The sequence below is a fragment of the Opisthocomus hoazin genome, chromosome 6 (assembly GCF_030867145.1).
Source record: "Opisthocomus hoazin isolate bOpiHoa1 chromosome 6, bOpiHoa1.hap1, whole genome shotgun sequence".
In the NCBI taxonomy this organism is placed as follows: Eukaryota; Metazoa; Chordata; class Aves; order Opisthocomiformes; family Opisthocomidae; genus Opisthocomus; species Opisthocomus hoazin.
Window position 1 is genome coordinate 31,570,358 of NC_134419.1, and position 18,819 is coordinate 31,589,176.

General features: G+C 57.3%; 2 protein-coding genes across 2 annotated transcripts in view; one reads left to right on the plus strand and one right to left on the minus strand.

The window, feature by feature from the left end:
* The window catches only part of ACBD6 (acyl-CoA binding domain containing 6), a 91,294-nt gene extending 79,285 nt beyond the window's left edge, over positions 1–12,009 (plus strand). The window contains exons 7-8 of the mRNA XM_075422521.1: positions 6,333–6,363; positions 11,392–12,009. Of these exons, the coding sequence (XP_075278636.1) occupies positions 6,333–6,363; positions 11,392–11,546 (186 nt within the window). The 3' untranslated portion in view covers positions 11,547–12,009. The remainder of the gene's footprint in view (positions 1–6,332; positions 6,364–11,391) is intronic.
* Positions 12,010–16,165: 4,156 nt separating this feature from the next.
* The window catches only part of LHX4 (LIM homeobox 4), an 8,441-nt gene continuing 5,787 nt past the window's right edge, over positions 16,166–18,819 (minus strand). Inside the window, 8 exon segments of the mRNA XM_075424100.1 lie at positions 16,166–16,273; positions 16,275–16,421; positions 16,423–16,568; positions 16,652–16,823; positions 17,827–17,850; positions 17,852–17,982; positions 18,167–18,191; positions 18,193–18,425. Coding sequence (XP_075280215.1) covers positions 16,166–16,273; positions 16,275–16,421; positions 16,423–16,568; positions 16,652–16,823; positions 17,827–17,850; positions 17,852–17,982; positions 18,167–18,191; positions 18,193–18,425 — 986 coding nt within the window.

The window sequence follows — 18,819 nt, forward strand, 5'->3', positions numbered from 1 at the left end:
ATTCTCAGATTGCGCTGCCTCTGGTGTTGCTTTGAGGCTCAGGAGGCAATGAAAAGCAGAAGTCTAGGTGCGTGTGGGTGCGCACTGGTCTAAGGTAGGGATTTGGAAAGAACAGGATCAGATTTCAAACTAAGCCATCGCTTGGCTATGCGGGCGTCTGCATACACAGCGGTCCACTCGTCTCTGCTGCCACTGGACAGGCGTTCACTTTACATGTATTAATGTACGTGGCCAAACCCAGGCTGCGGCGTGCAAAAGCAGCGTGTAAATGAAAATAAAGGCCGCGGTGGGGCCATCTACCGAATTGTCTGGTGGAGTTCGGGGTGGTTGTGTTAGCCCAAATTGCCTGGTTTTACATGTCGGTGGGTACTGGCATGTAAATTCTGCTGTGTTTTCAGCTGCAGTCTCACCCTCAGTCATCTTGGGGATAAAATTTCAGAGAGAGAAAAAGAAGATGGTGAGGTTAAAGTAAATTGTTGGGAAGTTGAAGTCTAAAGTGGAAATAAATGAGAAATAAAACCCTTTTTAAAAGTGGAGGGAAGTATTTTCTTGCTATTTTTCATCTCCCTGGCTTGAGTGAGTGTGTGTCGGGAGGCTGCAGAGATTTATATTCACAGCTCCTGAGCACCGGTGCTTCTTCAGAAGCTGTATTATTCTAGCCCTTTTTATTCACTGGTCTTCTAAAGATGCAGTGTAAATATTTATCTTCCCTCTGGCCCATCCATGCTGCCCAGGACCCGAGCACTGTTAAACACTCTTATCACCTCATCAGTCTTCCCTCCTACCATCCCTGCCAACATTTGGAGTCTGTCAATGGCGACTGAAAAGGTGCTGCAAATGGTCGGTAAGAAGAGGTGGTGTGGGGGCAAGCTGGCATCGTTTGGGCGGAGGCTGGCTCAGCTGCAGCGCTGTGACACTGAGTACAGCTCGAGGCGCCGGCTCTTTCCAAACACTTGGCTGTTCCGGAGCTTTTATGTTGCACCAACACGCTTGTTTGATGGCCAGGAGGATGCCTGATGCTGGAGGTAACAAGCAGCAGCAAATATTCTTTGGAGCAACCTAGAAATACGTACGTACACACCTTAAAATAAAGAGTGCATGTGCTAGCCCTCAAAAGGGAGAGGTCGGTGTGTGTGTTTTCTGCTGTGCTTTTCATGGTGCCTGCGCTTGGAGATGCAAGTGAAGGCACAGAGATGAGGTCTCGGTGTGGACCAGCACTGAGGGAGGTGTGGGGGTCCTGTGCAGACCCTCGCAGCTGGTGTGGAGGGCTCTCCAGCCCAGCTTCACCACCCATACGGGGTCTAGCGGCACCAAAGTTCGCCCAGATAACCAGCATGGTTTTGATTTTCCTCTTTCTGTACTTGTGCTAAACGAAACACATGAGATGGTGGATGACAGGTTGACCATGAGCCAGCAGTGTGCCCTGGTTGCCAAGAAGGCCAATGGGATCCTGGGGAGGAGTGTGGGCAGCAGGTCGAGGGAGGTTCTCCTCCCCCTCTGCTCTGCCCTAGTGAGGCCCCATCTGCAGTGCTGTGTCCAGTTCTGGGCTCCCCAGTTCAAGAAAGATGAGGAGCTACTGGAGAGAGTCCAGTGGAGGGCTACGAGGATGATGAGGGGACAGGAGCATCTCTCCTGTGAGGAAAGGCTGAGGGAGCTGGGCTTGTTCAGCCTGGAGAAGAGAAGGCTGAGAGGGGACCTTAGAGATGCCGATAAATATCTTCAGGGTGAGTGTCAGGAGGATGGGGCCAGACTCTTTTCAGTGGTGCCCAGCGACAGGACAAGGGGCAATGGGCACAAACTGAAGCAGAGGAAGTTCCATCTGAAGATGAGGAAGAATTTCTTCCCTCTGAGGGTGACGGAGCACTGGAATAGGCTGCCCAGGGAGGTTGTGGAGTCTCCTTCTCTGGAGATGTTCAAGCCCCGCCTGGATGCGGTCCTGTGCAGCCTGCTGTAGGTGACCCTGCTTCGACAGGGGGTTGGACTGGGTGACCCACAGAGGTCCCTTCCAACCCCAAACGTTCTGTGATTCTGTGAGATGGAGGAAGAGACGGTGTCTCCCTTAGGGCCACCCTCCTGCTCGTAGAGGTTTCTGTGCGCAGCTTGGAGAGCAAGTGAGGCGCGTCTGGAAGGTCGATGTCTGCATACCGCTGTTTTGAAAACTGTCCCGTGAAACCCGCACAGTCAGACACTGGCCCGTCGAGGTCTGCTTGCCATGACGGGGCAAAGGGAACCATGTTCTATGGTGTGCGCGGCATCTCAGCAGGGCTCAGCCAAGCCGTTTCTGTGTCTCTGCCCCTCAGCCCACAAACCCTGTGTTAGGTTAAGCAGGCTACAGAAATTCCCAAGGAATGAACATGGGATGGCAACACCGATATAATCCTATCACTTATAAGACAAAATTGACGTGCAGTAGCCATAGTACCACTTAGCGGACAAGACAGTTGGTCCATCTGCGCTCGGTCCATCTTCTGTCATTTCTTTGCTTAAATTTCTCAGGAGCAGAACACAATCCTGTTATCCAATAAGTTACCCACTGATAGTTGGATTTTCATCGAGTGACATCTGTCGCAGACCATGGACGTAGGAGGTACCGGTGATTTTTGTAGCGTCTTTGTTTTGATGGGTTTGGTAGACGTGGACACTTGGTTTTATTTTTGAAGCCTTCGGAAACGCTCTCGTCTCCCTTGAAGGCCGTGCAGCTCGGCTGTCATCCTGCCGTGGCCAGATGTGCCCGGAGGCTGGAAAGACACCGGGGATGGCACGCGGCCTTAGGAGGCAAGAGCAAAGCTTGGACTTGACGTGTTATTGCTTGGTAACTTGCGTGTGTGGGACTGAGCACTCCTGCATTGGAGTGTGTAATGGTCTTTCCCTCCTTTCTGGTCATCTTCTGTCTGCCTGTATGGGTTGTGCTGTTTCCACAAGCTCCTCCTTTTTATAGACAGGGTGTTGCGAGAAGGGCTCTGGGACGGGTACGTGCCAGTGCCTTGCAAGCCGAAAGCAAAGCTGTACAGAAACACAATGCATTACTGCTTTGAGCCTGGCCTTTTTGCCCTTTTCTGTTGAGGTTCACCAAACCAGAATACTGGTTGCCTCCTTTTTAAACTGTCGTGGTGACGTTATTCCAGCTGATGTGTGACGTTTGAAAGGGCGTTTCTCGGAGCCATCCTGGTGTAGAGCAGAGCGCAGCGTTGAGCCCGGAACTGCCCGTGTCTTCTTCTGCGCTCCCTGACATCAACTCCCCTACTCAACACCTTCTTTTTGTGCTCCTGTCATGCTGCAGAAGCTCCTACTGGGGGAAAAAAAGTCTCTTCATGCCTTAGCACATGCCCTGGGCAGGGTGCAGCGGGGTGACGGCGGTGGCTGCGGCAGGCTCTCCCTGTCTGCTCGCCGTCTGGGGTCATTCGACCCAGCTGAAGCACGTCCTGGGAGCAGGACACGCCGCACCTTCCCTAGGATGCTCCAGAAGCCGCCGCTTTCCGTTGCACATCGGGAAATATCCCTCGCACCAAGGCCAGCAAGAATTCATCTTGAGACCACTTCTGCGCAGAAACAAACATTTCCAGCGCCTGGTAGGCGATATTCGTCTCACGTAACTTCCACGATGGGAGCTGTGATCCGCGCTTTCACGGCGCGTTGTTGATCAGTTTCCAGGTGTGACCGTTTTGCACTGAAGGCTCGGTGATGCCGTATGTGGAGCTGTGCGCGGAGCAGCCAGGCATGTCGGGCTCCGATTAGCCATGGTGCTCCTAAAAGCCAAATCAGAGAGGGATTGAGATCGCCATTTCAAGGCCCTTAGTGAGTGACCACACTAGAGCTTTTTCCATTTACCTGGATTAAAATTTGTCACAGAGAAAATACAAGCAAATAGCGTAGCATCGGAGAAGTATGACAAATAGCATTTGGCCAGCCGTCAGGCTCGAAGGGGGGGGGGGGGGAAATCCGCAGCGTAAATAAAGTGTAAACAACGTTTGCATAACGTTGGATTAATAGTTCTTTTTAAAAACCACACTGGGATTAAAGAGGTGCATTTCGTATGCTGGGACTTGTGCTCTCTTCTTAGCCCAATAAATGCCAGAAAGTGCATCGAAGAGAAATAAAAAGCCTCGTTAGCCCGAAGCCAGCTGCTGAAGCGGCAGTGCTTTATGCAGGCCTTTGGAAGAGGAACAAATGGCTGTGGTGTTCCTGGAGCCACCCTGGGTATTTTACACAGAGTTTTGCAGCTCGCTCCTCCAAGCAGACATGTGCTTAAGGACCACTCCGGGGCTCCGGCTCGGATCGGTTACCGTATTAGTGCGGAATAATCAATGGATGCCGTCCTTGATTCCTTCCAGTCGTGTGGTTTGCGGTATCGTCTAATGACGCCCGTTGGCATGACGCTCCCCACCGTCTGGGCAGAAATAGGCTCCTGGAATGAGGCACTGCCAGATGATGGCGTGGGTGCCACGAATGCGGCGTAGCAGCACGGGGAAGGGAAAATCCGACCCCCCTCCTATTGCTCGGAGAAGACGTAGTGTGGGTGTGTAGGCAGCAAGACGCTATTGCGCCTGGCTTTCCTCTTCTGCCCCTGGTGCTCCCGTGTTGGTGCGGCATCCCAGAGCCAGGTGTAGCATCTCCCACCCTGAAACTCAAGTCATTCTGAGTGCCTCAGCTGAACAGGGTTAATATAATAAAATGTGTCCAGTAAATTAATAAAATGTGTCCAGTTCTGGGCTCCCCAGTTCAAGAAAGATGAGGAGCTACTGGAGAGAGTCCAGCGGAGGGCTGCGAGGATGAGGAGGGGACTGGAGTATCTCTCCTACGAGGAGAGGCTGAGGGAGCTGGGCTTGTTCAGCCTGGAGAAGAGAAGGCTGAGAGGGGACCTTAGAAATGCCGATAAATATCTGCAGGGTGGGTGTCAGGAGGACGGGGCCAAGCTCTTTTCAGTGGTGCCCAGCAACAGGACAAGGGGCAACGGGCACAAACTGAAGCACAGGAAGTTCCAGCTGAACATGAGGAAGAACTTCTTCCCTCTGAGGGTGACGGAGCACTGGAACAGGCTGCCCAGGGAGGCTGTGGAGTCTCCTTCTCTGGAGATATTCAAGCCCCGCCTGGACGCGGTCCTGTGCAGCCTGCTCTGGGTGACCCTGCTTCGGCAGGGGGTTGGACTGGGTGACCCACAGAGGTCCCTGCCTACCCCGACCATTCTGTGATTCTGTGATTCTGTGAATATCAAACAGAATAACCAGCAGTCCCCAGGCAGCGACGGCTGGGATTTCTGCCTGTTTTCCTGTTCTTCTTTTCCCTTTCACCTGCTGCGGAATCCACAGCAGGCTGTAGAATTTACACCTTAATCCCAAAGATGATGGTAATTATAAACTTAAGTCTCCGTTAAACAGATGCAAATAAATTAAGGAGGCAAAGAACTGAATTAGAGGCTAATCCTGGTGGGGGAGTGAAAGCAAAGGGGCCAGCAGTTCTCTCCTCCTGTTATTTCACCTGTTCTGGTGGCAGGAGCAGGCTGCGGCGCGGTGAGGTGCCTGGGTTAGCGCTGCTGGACGTGCCATGCAAGCACCGACCGCTCTCCGGCAAAGCTCTGGGAAGGGGACGTGCTTCCCGATACCGTGCTAGCTTGGAGAGGGAGCTGTCTGCCAACGCCTTCAAGCGGCGCGGTCTGCTTGCCCCTGCGCTGCGGGTCTTCCGCGAGGAGGAGTTTAGCAGCCGGCTCTCATTGCCGAGCGCTGTGCATAGCCCTTTCCTCGCCCTCGTCCTGCGGGATGCCAGCAGCCCCGTGGAACTGGCCTGGGCTCTGGGTCCACCTTTGGCCAGACCTGAATTCTGAAGAGCAGGGACCTGAGATTTATTCAGGTGGAAGAAAATTGGGTTTGGGTTTTTTTCCCCCATGTGCTGCCTTGTGCTGAAGAGTGCAGCGCCCAGAGCTGTGCTGGCGTCGCGGTGCTTCACCCTGCTCTCGAGCAGCTGGCCAAGGCCAGGCTTGCGCAGAAGCGTCTTGCACTAAAGCATCAGGATTACCGAGGGTCCCAAAGCAAGGCCGTAGGATTGAAATCCTTCATTTTTATGGGCTGGAAGTGATAACGCTGTGAACTGAATTATACTCGTGCCATGACGTGATCCATGCACTCTTATACGTGGATAGGTATTGATTATCCATCAGTACGGATCGACGGTGGATGATGATTCAAAGCCTGGCTGCCAGGTAGCTGGGTGTCCTGGGCTGTTTGTCTAGTCAGTGAAAATATTGCTGTGAACCAGCTTATTTATTTAAAACTGGGAGTTGCCTGTATCCCCACGATGTTACCTATGCCTCTAAAATCAAGTCTCTCTCTCTCTTTCAGGATGGGGAAGGCCAGACTGCACTCCATTACGGTAAGCTGCCTCTCAGCTCGGTTGTTCCCTCTTAGCAGGATGGATTTGCAGCTGGAGTAAATGGTCTGCGTACAGAAAGCAGATTTCAGCAGTAACATGAGCGGGGAAGCTGGATTTGATTAACCGGTGGCTACCTCCACTGGCAAATCCCAGTGTGCTATGGGTAGGAGCCCTGGGAAAAGCAGCGAGGAAGACTGCTCTCCTCCCTTCCTTCTGCCCTGCAAACGTTACCCGAAAGCCTTCCTTTTCACCCCAGGAAGGCTGCGCTTTCCGCAGAGTTTGTCCCGCATGCCTGCGTGTCTCCGGGACGGGGCTGTGCTGCTTCCAGACCCAGAAGCGGCCCTGGTGAGGGGATGCCAAGGTTGGGAGGGGGTCTGTGCTGGCTTTAACAGGTCGCGCGGGTGAGGGGAAGGGGACAAGTGGGGTGGCCTTCACCTCCACATGTCCTAGTGACAAACCTGTTGGGTGGCAGCGGAGAGAGCCGCAGCCGCGCTGCTACCAAAGCCAGCAGAGCATACAGTTCATGTCCCTCCCACAACCTCGTGCTGATCAGAGACGCGGATTTATAGCAGTCTTTGTAAGTGAAGGATCGTTCTGTCTCGGAATGAGAGAGATAGAGCCTAAAGTGACGCATGCGGTGCTGATGTGCAGAGAACAGGAAAAAAGTATCGATTTCATCTGTGTCATGGTTTTTTCCAAAATTAAGACATCCCCGGTTATTATTTTATACTCTCTCGATGCCTGTCACTGTGTAATTAAGAGCAGCCTTGTCATTCCGAAGCATTTCTGTCTTCTTCTCCCTCTCTGATCGCTCCATGAGGACATCAGCAGGATGGCAAAACTGCTCTGCAGGCCATCGGTCCAAGGCACAGCACTGGGATCTGGATCTCAGCTACCGAATTCCAGTGCCCCTGAGCTGAGGCTGTAATTACCGTAATGTAGGATTTCTCCCTGTGTGATCTTTCCTGTAGGATACTTTATTTTTCAAACACTTATCATTCAGACTGAAGCAGCGAATCTGTTGCTTGGTGCAGCAGTGTCCGTAGAATGACAGCGCTTAATGCTGCGTTGACTCTTTGCCCAGCTGGGTCCACACTTTGGGGCTTTCCCTCTAGTGGGACGATGCTCTGCCCTGCTCCCAGCTGCAGCACCGACATCTGCCCACCCAGGGGTGCGCGGTGGGTCGCAGTAGGTCGTGCGAAAGCATAGCACGTGTGGAAGTTATCCAAGAGCACCTGCTTCGAGCAAGTCCAAAATGTGAAAGTTAAGGGTGGGTGCATCACCTCTGAAGCGGGTTGCTTCACACAAGCCAACAAACTCCCCATCTGGAGTACTGTGTCCAGTTCTGGGCTCCCCAGTTCAAGAAAGATGAAGGAGCTACTGGAGAGAGTCCAGCGGAGGGCTACGAGGATGATGAGGGGACTGGAGCGTCTCTCCTACAAGGAAAGGCTGAGGGAGCTGGGCTTGTTCAGCCTGGAGAAGAGAAGGCTGAGAGGGGACCTTAGAAATGCTTACAAATATCTGCAGGGTGGGTGTCAGGAGGACGGGGCCAGACTCTTTCCAGTGGTGCCCAGCGACAGGACAAGGGGCAACGGGCACAAACTGAAGCCGAGGAAGTTCCATCTGAAGATGAGGAAGAACTTCTTCCCTCTGAGGGTGACGGAGCCCTGGAACAGACTGCCCAGGGAGGTTGTGGAGTCTCCTTCTCTGGAGATCTTCAAGACCCACCTGGACGCAGTCCTGTGCAGCCTGCTCTGGGTGACCCTGCTTCAGCAGGGGGGTTGGACTGGGTGACCCACAGAGGTCCCTTCCAACCCCGAACATTCTGTGATAACTGTTTTAATTAATGTTATTTCAGAATCGGGGTTTCTGATCCACCCTGCCAGCTCGGATGTTTCAAGAATGACAGTTTACCAGGGTTTTTTTGCCCCGAATGTTTTAAGTTTTAAATTTTTTTCTTCCCCTTGAGTATTATCCCACCTCGCCTCCCCGTACACCGTCTTTGGGGACGCCTCTCTGGGTAGGTGGCACGCAGGTCCGGGGTGCCCCGCTGTGCCTGGCCGACCATCGCTGCACCCGAGCTGTCCCCATTCCCTCACCTAGCCAGTCTGGTCGTAAATCACCCCCACCCTGAGAACAGTTTCTGGGCGAGTGAATGGTTTGGATTCCTCCCGGTCTCGGTAAGCCCTTCGTAACCGTGCCCTGAATTGCAGCGGGGAGGCGTGAGAGCTCATCTGAAAGCTGTTTCTGGCGATGCTGAGCGGAGTGGAGCGGTTACGAGGCCTTCCCTTCCGTCGGAGGCTGATCAGAGAAGGGTTAAATCCCGTCAGCGAGGCCAGCGAGACAGCCACTGCTTTTAGGGTGTCTCCATCCCTTTTTATGAGCCGGCGTGGCCTGACAGGTGTCCTTGTGGTGACAGCTCTCCTGATTACAGCCGGTGTCACACTGCGTCCTGCTGCGGGTTATAAATCCTGCCTCCTTCCGATTGGCGCCGACCCCGGCTTTAATCGGGGGTTAAGTGGGAGGCCAGCCGGAAGCGCGGTCCGAAGGTACCGGCTCGCCGGTGGGACCCACCGCCGGGCCCACTCTGCTCCGGGCTGGAGGCAGCGGTCGGTGCTGCGGGATGAGGATGAAACGGCCCGTTAGTCTTCAACTCCTCTCCATCCATCCATCCACCCACCCTCCCACCCGCTGGGAATACTGAAATCATTGCCGCTGCCTCTCCCAGAGGAAATCAAGGCTTCTCTGAGCACTGGTGGCCACGTGGCCTCGGGAGCGGGCAGGCTCTGTATCCTCATGGGCGCTCCGGCTTCCCTGCAAAGCACCATCTGTTCGGCTCGCTCTGCGCTGTGGCAGGGCAGTGGGAGGGAACGCTGGAGGGAAAATAAATAATTAAAAAAAAAAAAAAAAAGGAAAGAAATTCATCATCTGAACCCTGAGGATTAATGGAGTCGGAAGGCGAACTGCGCTGAATGGAAATTCATCTTCACCCGTGCCGGTGTCAGGGCTGCCGCTCCGGCCCTTGACAAATCGAGGGTCCCGGGGTGCGATAAATCCAGCAGCTGTGCTCGTCCCCAGGGACGTCCCCGGCCCGCTCAGGGACACGGGCGGTGCAGCCGCCATTCCCCAGGTGGGCACCAGCTCCCCATCCCTGGGAGCTGCCACCGCGGCGTCCCTGGCACCCCGGGAGCTCTGCTTTCTGTCGTCGCCCCGGGACGTGCCCCCCAGCCCTTCACCCACACCCCCGCCTGCTCCCTCGCCCACCCCTTCCCCCTTTTTTCCCCTTTTTTTATCTTTTTTCAGTATAAGCTCCGATCACACGTCGAATTTATTTTAATTAAACGGTGCTGCTTGTCCCTTTGGGTCAGTGGAAAACTGCCGTGTAATGCAAAAGGCACTCTAATTACTACATTTAATGGCAAAAAGGAGTTAGTCGGTTACGTTGTAAAAACGCCTGAAAGATAATTAAAACCAAGCACTACCAACGCGATAGGAAGCTGCCGGCTTTGCGGTCTCGTAAGGCAGGGCGGTGTGCAGGCCGTTTTTGGCATGGGCTTAGGGGAAAATCCAGGGACGGGGCCTGCTGCCGGCATCAGCCAGGCACAGCTCCTCAGTGTGAAGAGTTTTCCTGGTTCTTTTTTTTTTTAACATCCTTAGGGAAGGATGGAGAGGGAGCCGAGAGCTGCCAGGCTGTCCTCAGGACAGGGAAGAGCTCAGGTCAACCTTGACTTGATGCTGGCAGGGTTGAAAAAATAGTTGCTAGCGGAGACAAGGGTTAGGAGCAGCGGTGGAGTGCCGTTACCGGCTGCCGGTGGACATGGGCATGTGCGCCGGGAGCTGCTCCTCAGGGAGTTGTAGAATCATAGAATTGTTAAGGTTGGAAAAGACCCCAAAGATCATCAAGTCCAACCGTCACCCCAACACCACCGTGCCTGCTAAACCATGTCCCAAAGTGCCACATCTTCATGGTTTTTGAACCCCTCCAGGGGTGGTGACTCTGCCACCACCATGGGCAGCCTGTTCCAATGCCTGACCACTCTTGCAGTAAAGAAACTTTTCCTAATGTCCCATCTAAACCTCCCCTGAGGCTATTGCCTCTTGTCCTATCGCCAGTTACTGGGGAGAAGAGACCAACACCCGCCTCACTACAACCTCCTTTCAGGTAGCTGTAGAAACCAAAGCCCAGCCGGCAGCTACAACCCAGGCAGATTCTCTGCGAGGAGGCCGGGTGGCTGGGAGCGGGGAGCAATGGCCAGCCTGGGACGTGCCACCAGAGGAGCCCTGGGCGGGTCCGCAGACAGCAGAACGACAGGGGCTCAGACAGGCGGTAGAAATTATAAATACGTTTTAAATTCTGGGTACCGAAGCAGGCAGGGAAGGCGTTCCCGGGCGGCACGCTGGGGCTCTGGGCGGTGCTGCCCTGCCCAGGGTCTGTCTTCAGTCCCAGGAGCGTCAGCCGAGCTGCGCCCGGGCACCCTGGGCACCATCCCTGGTGATGCCCTGCGTCCCTGGGGCCGCGGCTGCGCCGGCAACACCCCACAGGGCTTCTCATTGCTTTCACCCCGTCTTTTCCCTTTCCTTCGCGCTGTTAAGGAAGAAATTCTTCCCCATGAGGGTGGTGAAACACTGGCACAGGTTGCCCAGAGAAGCTGTGGCTGCCCCCTCCCTGGAAGTGTTCAAGGCCAGGTTGGATGGAGCTCTGAGCATCCTGGTCTGGTGGAAGATGTGCCTGCTCATGGCAGGGGGGTTGGAACCAGATGATCTTTGAGGTCCCTTCCAGCCCAAACCATTCTGTGATTCTGTGATCCTGTGATTCTGTTAAATCCAAAGGTGAGTAATACATTGAGTATGGAGTATCAAACACCACCCCGAAAAGTGATCTACTCCGCCTGGCCGGGCACTGAGGCGGCATTTTCTGCCCCTGGCACACGTGTGGGAAGTCTCCAGCCACACCACCACTCCGGCAATGCCCATCGCCACCGCCTCGGGTCCGCATCCCCCCTCTAACCCTCCCGTCTCTCCCTCCAGCCGCCGCCTGCGAGTTCTTGGACATCGTGGAGCTGTTGCTGAAGTCGGGAGCCGACCCCACGCTCCGGGACCAGGAGGGCTGCCTGCCGGAGGAGGTGACAGACTGTAAAGCCATCACTTCGGCCCTGCAGCAGCATGCCGCCGGCGGGACCTAACCCCGCGGTGGGGAGGACAGGGACGCTCCGCAATAACCCCCGTTCTCTTCCCCCGCCGCCCGCCGAAACGCCTTGGCGGGGGTTCTAAGGGGAGCATTTAGAGCCCGGGGGGGCTGGGTGGGCTCTCCAGCACGCTGGCTGAGCGCGGATCCTGGGCAGGATGGGATCAGGGTTTTGCATGCTCTGACATTTATGGGTATTTTGGGGGTGGGGGAGGGAGTGAGGGAGGGGAGCGAGGGCCCGGCGAAGGCCCCGAGCATCGTTTTAATGTATGAGACACGAGCGCTGCGTCGGGTGTCTCAGCAGAGCAGCCCGGCCGGCTCCTCCGTGGGGAGGAGAGGGCCGCTGGGCCAGGTGAGATGCTCACCTCGCCCCTTTGGGTTGAGTTTTGGTTTATTTGGTTTGGTTTTTTTTTTCCCCTGGGTCCAAACAAAATACTAGAAATAAAAGCACAGTGTTGGGACGGGGCCTCAGCGTGTTTGTCCCGGAGGGAGCGGCTCGACCCCTTGGAAGCAGCAAGGATGGGAGCTGCGCAGGGCTGTTGCAGCCCTTGGAGAGCTCTGCTCAAGCTCTCACACTGAGGAGAGAGGGGTACAAAAGCCAGCGGGGGTCATACAGCCGTCTGTCCGTCCATCCCTCCAGCTCTTGCCTAACGTACGCGAGACAAGCGCTTTGTGGCTACCCAGCCTCTCGGAGCCGGCAGGGCTCTCACCGCATCACCCAACCGCTTTGCCCAGTTCAGCGGCGTTAAACCCCCACCTCCGTCAGCAGCTCCAGGTCCTCCTGCCGCGTGCCGGTCCCCAGGGCGGCTTCTTCAGGGATGGCGTTTTGTATGGAGTGTTCCCTCCGCGAAGGACTGGTGGGCTGGAGGCACGTGGGGGTTTTGGCCCCTCTCGGCAGCTCCTGCCAGCTTTTGCTAATGCTGACGAAGGTTGCTGCACGCCGCTGGCAGCTGAAGCACCAGCGCGGCATGGCTCGTGTGCGAGGCGCAGGGCGGGCTCGGTGGCGGGGACGCGGTGGCTTGGGCGAGTTAACGAGCTGCCTGGGCTCTGACACCGACCACATCAACTCATTTTCCGTTAACTTCATGGTGGAGGGGTCTGATGGGCTGGGGAGCTGCAGTGGTGATCGCCACGGGGTTTTTCGGAAATCAGTGGGATATTTCAGCTTGAAGCTGGCTCCCCCTGAGCCTCCCCAGCATCCCAGCTGGAGCCTGGATGGCAACAATAAAATAAATCTTATATATCTGCTTGTGGCCCCTCTCTGCTGGAGGATGCCTTTGCTGCCCAGTTGTGACAAGGGACTGGGAGGTGCTGGGATGTAAAGATGCATGAAGCAAGCTGCTGCTAAACACCAATGCCAGGTTTCAACATTTGGGGTCCCCGTGGGGCAACGCTTATTCGATGGGAGCGATGCAACAGCCCCCTGACCCTCAAGCGAGGACCCGCAGGGGCTCCCGCTCTCTTCTCCCAGGGCTCGCCGCAGCCACGGCGCGCGGTCAGGAGGCAATGGGTGCCGGCAGCAACACCGGACGCTTCGGCAGCCGGCCGCGAACGAAGTGAAGACACCAACCCCAATGCTGGGAGGCTGCATGCCGAGCTGCTCTGCCAGCTTCGGGATGGGGGAGCTTCGGGATGGGGGAGCTTCGGGATGGGGAAGATTTGGGATGGGGGAGCTTCAGGATGGGGGAGCTTTGGGATGGGGAAGCTTCAGAATGGGGAAGCTTCGGGATGGGGAAGCTTCAGGATGGGGGAGCTTTGGGATGGGGAAGCTTCAGGATGGGGGGCTTCGGGATGGGGGAGATTTGGGATGGGGAAGCTTTGGGATGAGGGAGCTTCGGGATCAGGGAGCTTTGGGATGGGGGAGCTTCGGGGTGGGGGAGCTTTGGGATGGGGAATCGATGTTGTCACAGTTAAGGGCAAGCGAGGCCACCCTGTGATGCTCAGCCACTGCCCGGCTTGATGGTCACGCTGAGTAATAAAATAAAAAAAAAATTTAAAAAAAAAAAAAATAAAAAAAAAAAAAATAAAAATCTCTCTTAAAGGGGGAAGAAAAGCAGCAGCCACGATGCCCGTGCTTCTCAAAGAGCGCGTTCGGAGGGCTGAGCGCTCAGCCCCAGAGATGTTTATAGCACTTTAGGGCTGTTAGCAAGGTTGGACCCTTTCCAAAAATACAAAAAAAAAAAAAAAAAAAGCAGGGAGGAGGAGGAGGGGAGGAAAAAAAATGAAAGACATATATTATTGTTTATAATCTGCTTTATTCAGCCAAACCTTTCCCCGGCAGCCTCGCGGATTGCTGTTTAAATCCCTCGGCGCCTTTAACTACCACTGCAGAAAGTGGTTCGTGTGCATTCGGCCTAAGCTTGGCATCCACTCCGGGAAATCACTTTAATTGAGAGGCATTAAATGTTAAAAATGATTAAAATATAGAAAGCGGTGCCTGCGGAGGGGCATGGACACCCTCCCCGGTGTGGTTTCTCCGTCTCACCTGTGCCGGCTGAGTGCGGCGGTGGGGGGCAAGCCGGCACCGGTGGGACCGCGGGCATCCCCCACCGCCGCTGCGTGATGGCAGAAAAGCTGTGGGCATTTCGGGGTGCCACGGATGGAGATACCCACCCAAAAAAGCCGGTGTCACTCATCCCACCCAGAGAGGATCCCGACCAGCCGACGGTGCCGGAACAGGCGATGCCATGTGAGGAAGAAAACCCCCAAGCCAGCAGCTGCTAAAGAGCATCCCGAGTTTATTTGACATCGCTTTCTCTCGAGGCGAGGGGAGGGTGATGGAGGGGGGCCGTACACATCTCATGCCAACGCACAGGAGGCAGGGTACAAAAGCAACGCCCCGGGCCCGAGTTTTGGAGGATTGGGGAGGGGGGGGATCCTTTCTCCCCAAAGACATGGCAATAAATAAGGTTTTATTCTTTGATTTTTTTTATTATTTATTATTAATTTTGTTGGGGGTTTTTTTTTTTTCCCCTCTTTTTTTTCTCCCCCCCCCCCCCAGGAAACAAGACTCGCACTTTCTGGAACTGTACAAAATTTACACGGCGAAGGGAGCGGGGCAGGATTGAGGGGGGAGTGTGTTTGGCCATGTTGAAGGGGGACAGAGAGCAGCAGACCCAGCCTCCCCCCGTCCCCCTCCCCACCAGCCTCCTGCAAGGCCGGGGGCTTGGCACAAAGCAGCACCCAAGGCTGGGAGGGGGCACACGGGGGCAGCTCCAACACACCCAGCTGGGGAGGGGGGGCAAGGAGGGACAGGGACGTACTGGTGATGTGCTTTCTCATTTGGCTTTTTTTTTTTAATGTTTTTAATTCTTCCACACCCCCCCCCACCCCCCCTGCCCCGCTTTGTTTTCGGAGCCCCCGGCCTCTGGCAGCAGCCAGCTCTCCCTGAAGGAGATGCTCATCAGCACCCACCCGTGGGGACCCCACGGCCAGGGACGCCCCATGGGGCTGAGGGAGAGCTGGGCAGCGAGCGGGAGTTGGATTTGATCCACTGGGCTGAAAGCCTTCTGCCTGGCAAGGGTGGGGTCACGGGGGGGGGGGGGGGGGGGGGGGGGGGGGGCGGCCATCACAAGCCCAGGGATTGGGGGGGTGAGAAAGGGGCTGGTGCTGGGTGGGCCCGGCCAGAAGCAGACCCCAGGGGGCACACCGGCTGTGCCAAAATCCCTGGGGTCCCCCCCGGCTGCCTGCACCCACCCTCGGTCCCATCAGCCCACGGCATGGGGGGAGGTGGGTGGGTGGGTGGGTGATGCTGGCGGGGGGTCCTCACACCCCCCATCCCCTCTGCTCCCTGCTGTGGGGGTCCTGCTGCAGCTGACGAAATTCCCTTTTTCCCCTCTTTTAGGGGGAGGAATTTTTCGCAAATACCTTCAGAGCAAACATCCCCCCCTCTCCCCCCTACCCTTCCCCAGCGCTGGCAGCGGTTCCCCCCCACCGCCAGCCCCCCAGCATCCGGGCTGGCCCCTCCACAGCCCACCTTGGCCCCTGGGCTGCAGGGTTTTGGGTTTTTTTCCCCTCTTTTTTAATTCCTCCCCACCAAGGGAAGACCCGCAGCGATGCGCCGTAAGCCCTCCCACGCACCCAGGGATAAATCTGGGCCCCCCCCCCCCCCCCGCCATGGCACGACCACCCCTGCTCCCACCCTGCCGGAGTGGGGGAGCATCACCCCCGGGCAGCAGGACAGCGGGTTCCCCCCGGCCAGGTCCCCCGGCCTCGCCAAAATAAACCCTTCTGCAATAGAGACTTCTCTTTCCGCCGAGGCCGCGGGGAAGCGCCGAGTCCCGTTCCAACTCCGTATCGAAAAATAACTCTTGAAAATAGCAGCGGTGCTCGGCGGGGTGGGCTCTGCCATCCCTGATTGTCCTTCCCTCCCGCCGTCCATCGCGCATCCCCGCCACGCCCCGACCCCACGCCTCCCATGTGCCGACACCTCTCTTGTGCTTACACCCAACGGCAATCCGTGCCCCCCGCCCCGGGCGCAGCCCACCCACCTCCCGTCAGCCCTCCGGGGCCAATTCTCATGGGAAAATCCTGGAAAAGCCAAGTGTCGGCGGGTGCCCCTCGGTGCTGGGAAGGGGAGCGAGGGGTTTTGGGGCTGGGGAGGGGGGCGAGCGGTGCTTAGAAAGGGGGGTGATCCATGTCGTCCAGCCAGGAGGCCGGGCTGGTGGGAAAGTCTGGGTACCCAACGCTGCTCCCCGTGGAGATGTCGGAGGTGGGGCCCCCCCCCGGCCATGGCCCGCAGCGTCTGACTCACACCCCTGCGCCCCGTTGGGCCCACCAGCCCCAGGCTGCCGTCCACAGCGTAGTCCAGCCCGTTGAGCAAGGGTGGGTGGGACGGCAGGGAGGAGATGGAGGACGGCGACTGGGGGAGGCCCGTAGGGACTGCCGTCCCGCAAGTCCTGGTACGACTGTCCCGTCCCCTCCACGGGGAAGCCGCCGTTCAGCAACTGTCCGCCCGCCACATCCGCCACCGTGCCATAAACCCTGTTGGTGTGACCCAGCTCGGAGAGGATCTGGTCTTCTGCCAGGGAGAGCGGAGGGAGAGGGTCAGCACAGGGGGGGAGCCCCCGCTGCCCCCCCGCCCCGCCCGGGCACCCTGCTCACCGCGGAAGCTGAGCTCGCTGTCGCTGACGCCGCAGTCCTCGGCTGAGCTCTCCTTCTCCAGCTTGCCACCCCCGCGGCTCCGCTTGACGCTCTTGTAGAACTGTCCCCAGCGATGCCGCCCCGCATCCTTCTTCAGCCGCTTCTCCTTGGCCCGGCGGTTCTGGAACCACACCTGGGGTGGGAAGTGGGGACATCGATGGCACCCCGGCACCCCTGCGTGCCAGCACCTCTGCCACCCAGCATGCCGGCACCCGTGCAAGCCAGCACCCCAGCACCCCTACATCCCTGCATGCCAGCATCCCTGCACCTCTACCACCTGGCACCCATGCAACCCAGCACCCATGCCACCCAGCACCCATGCCACCCAGCATGCCAGCATCCCAGCATCTATGTAACCCAGCTCCCACGCAGCCATGCAAACCAGCACCCTTGCAACCCAGCATGCCAGCACTCCTGCAACCCAGCATGCCAACATCTATGCAACCCAGCTCCCATGCACCCATGCAAGCCAGCACCCTGGCACCCCTACATCCCTGCATGCCAGCATCCCTGTACCTCTGCCACCTAGCACCCGTGCAACCCAGCATGCCAGCATCCCAATATCTATGTAACCCAGCTCCCACACAGCCAGGCAAACCAGCACCCGTGCAACCCAGCATGCCAGCACACCAGCACCCTGGCACCCTGCAACCCAGCATGCCAACATCTACCCAACCCAGATCCCATGCACCCATGCAAAGCAGCACCCCTGCATCCCAGCTCATCAGCACCCTGCAGTCCCTCATGCCAGCACCTATGCAGCCCAAGACACACACACCCATGCAACCCAGCACCTCTGCAACCCTGCATGCCAGCACCCCTGCAACCGAAGTAGGCCAGCGCCCAGGCACACCAGCACCCCAGCATTCTTGCAACCCAGCTCCCATGCACCGTTGCAGCCCATCACCCCTGCAACCCAGCTCCTGGGCACTCATGCCACCCCCAGCATCCTTGCAACCCAGCTCCCATGCACCCATGCAACCCATCACCCCTGCAACCCAGCTCCTGGCCCACCCATGCCGCCCCAACACCCCTGCCACCCCTGCATCCCCTGCAGCCTGGCTCCCCAGCGGGTCCCCTGTGGCCCCCCTTGGCCGGGACAGGGTGGAAGGAGAGCATCCCCCCCATGGCCTCACCTGCACCACCCTCATGTCGAGCCCCCGTCTCGGAGGAGAGCTGCTCCCGCACGTGCCGGGCGGGCTTCGGGGAGTTTTTGTAGGCGTTCTTCAGCGTCTCCAGCTGCTTGGCCGTGATGGTGGTCCGGGGCCGCTTAGCGCCCGCCTCGGAGTCATCTGCAAGCGAAGGAGCCGGTACCAGCCCCAACCCAACAGCCCACGCTGCTGGGGAAAAGCTCCCCAACCCCATCATCCCCAGAGCCTGCAGGGACATCTTCCCACAGGTCCAACGCCGGCAACGCGACCCACGGCCACCCTTCGGTGCGCTGTCCCACCTCGTTAGCCCTGCGGGGGTGCCTACCGTTCTGCTTGGCCGTCTCGTAGTCCCTCCTTGCAGACCAGCCGCCCATCCTCCATCAGGTAGAACTCGTCGCCGGTGGCCAGCTGCCGGCTGCAGATGATGCAGGCAAAGCAGTGGAGGTGGTAGACGAAGTCCTGGGCTTTGCGGACCACCTGGGTGGGGGGGATGCCCTGCTGGCACGCCGTGCATTTGGTCCCGAAACGCCTGCAAGGAGAAGCGGGCGGCCCTGAGCCCCTCGGTGAGGTGGGCTTCACCCAAGCTGGGGTACGGACCGGGAGACAGGGTTCAAACCAGCAATGAACCTAATTAGGCTTGACACTTCCTACGGCCGGGGTTTGTCTTCTTCAGCGTGAAGGACCGGCCTAATGGAGCTGAGGAAGGTTTTGATTTTAATGGTTCTTTTAACTAATGCTTATAGGCTGCCTGCTCTTCCCCTGCAAGGACAGTGCATATTTCATCCACATTAATACCAAATAAATTAATTACGCCGCCCCCCGCTAGCGTAACGGATCCCAGATTAATGCAGAGTGATGGGGCTCTCGCACCGTAACGACAGCCCGACGGGGCAGGGCATGGGCCCGAGCAAGCTCACGTGCTCAGAGAGCACGGAAGAAGTGAGCGTGCAAGGAGCGTGCAAGGATAACACCCAGCGA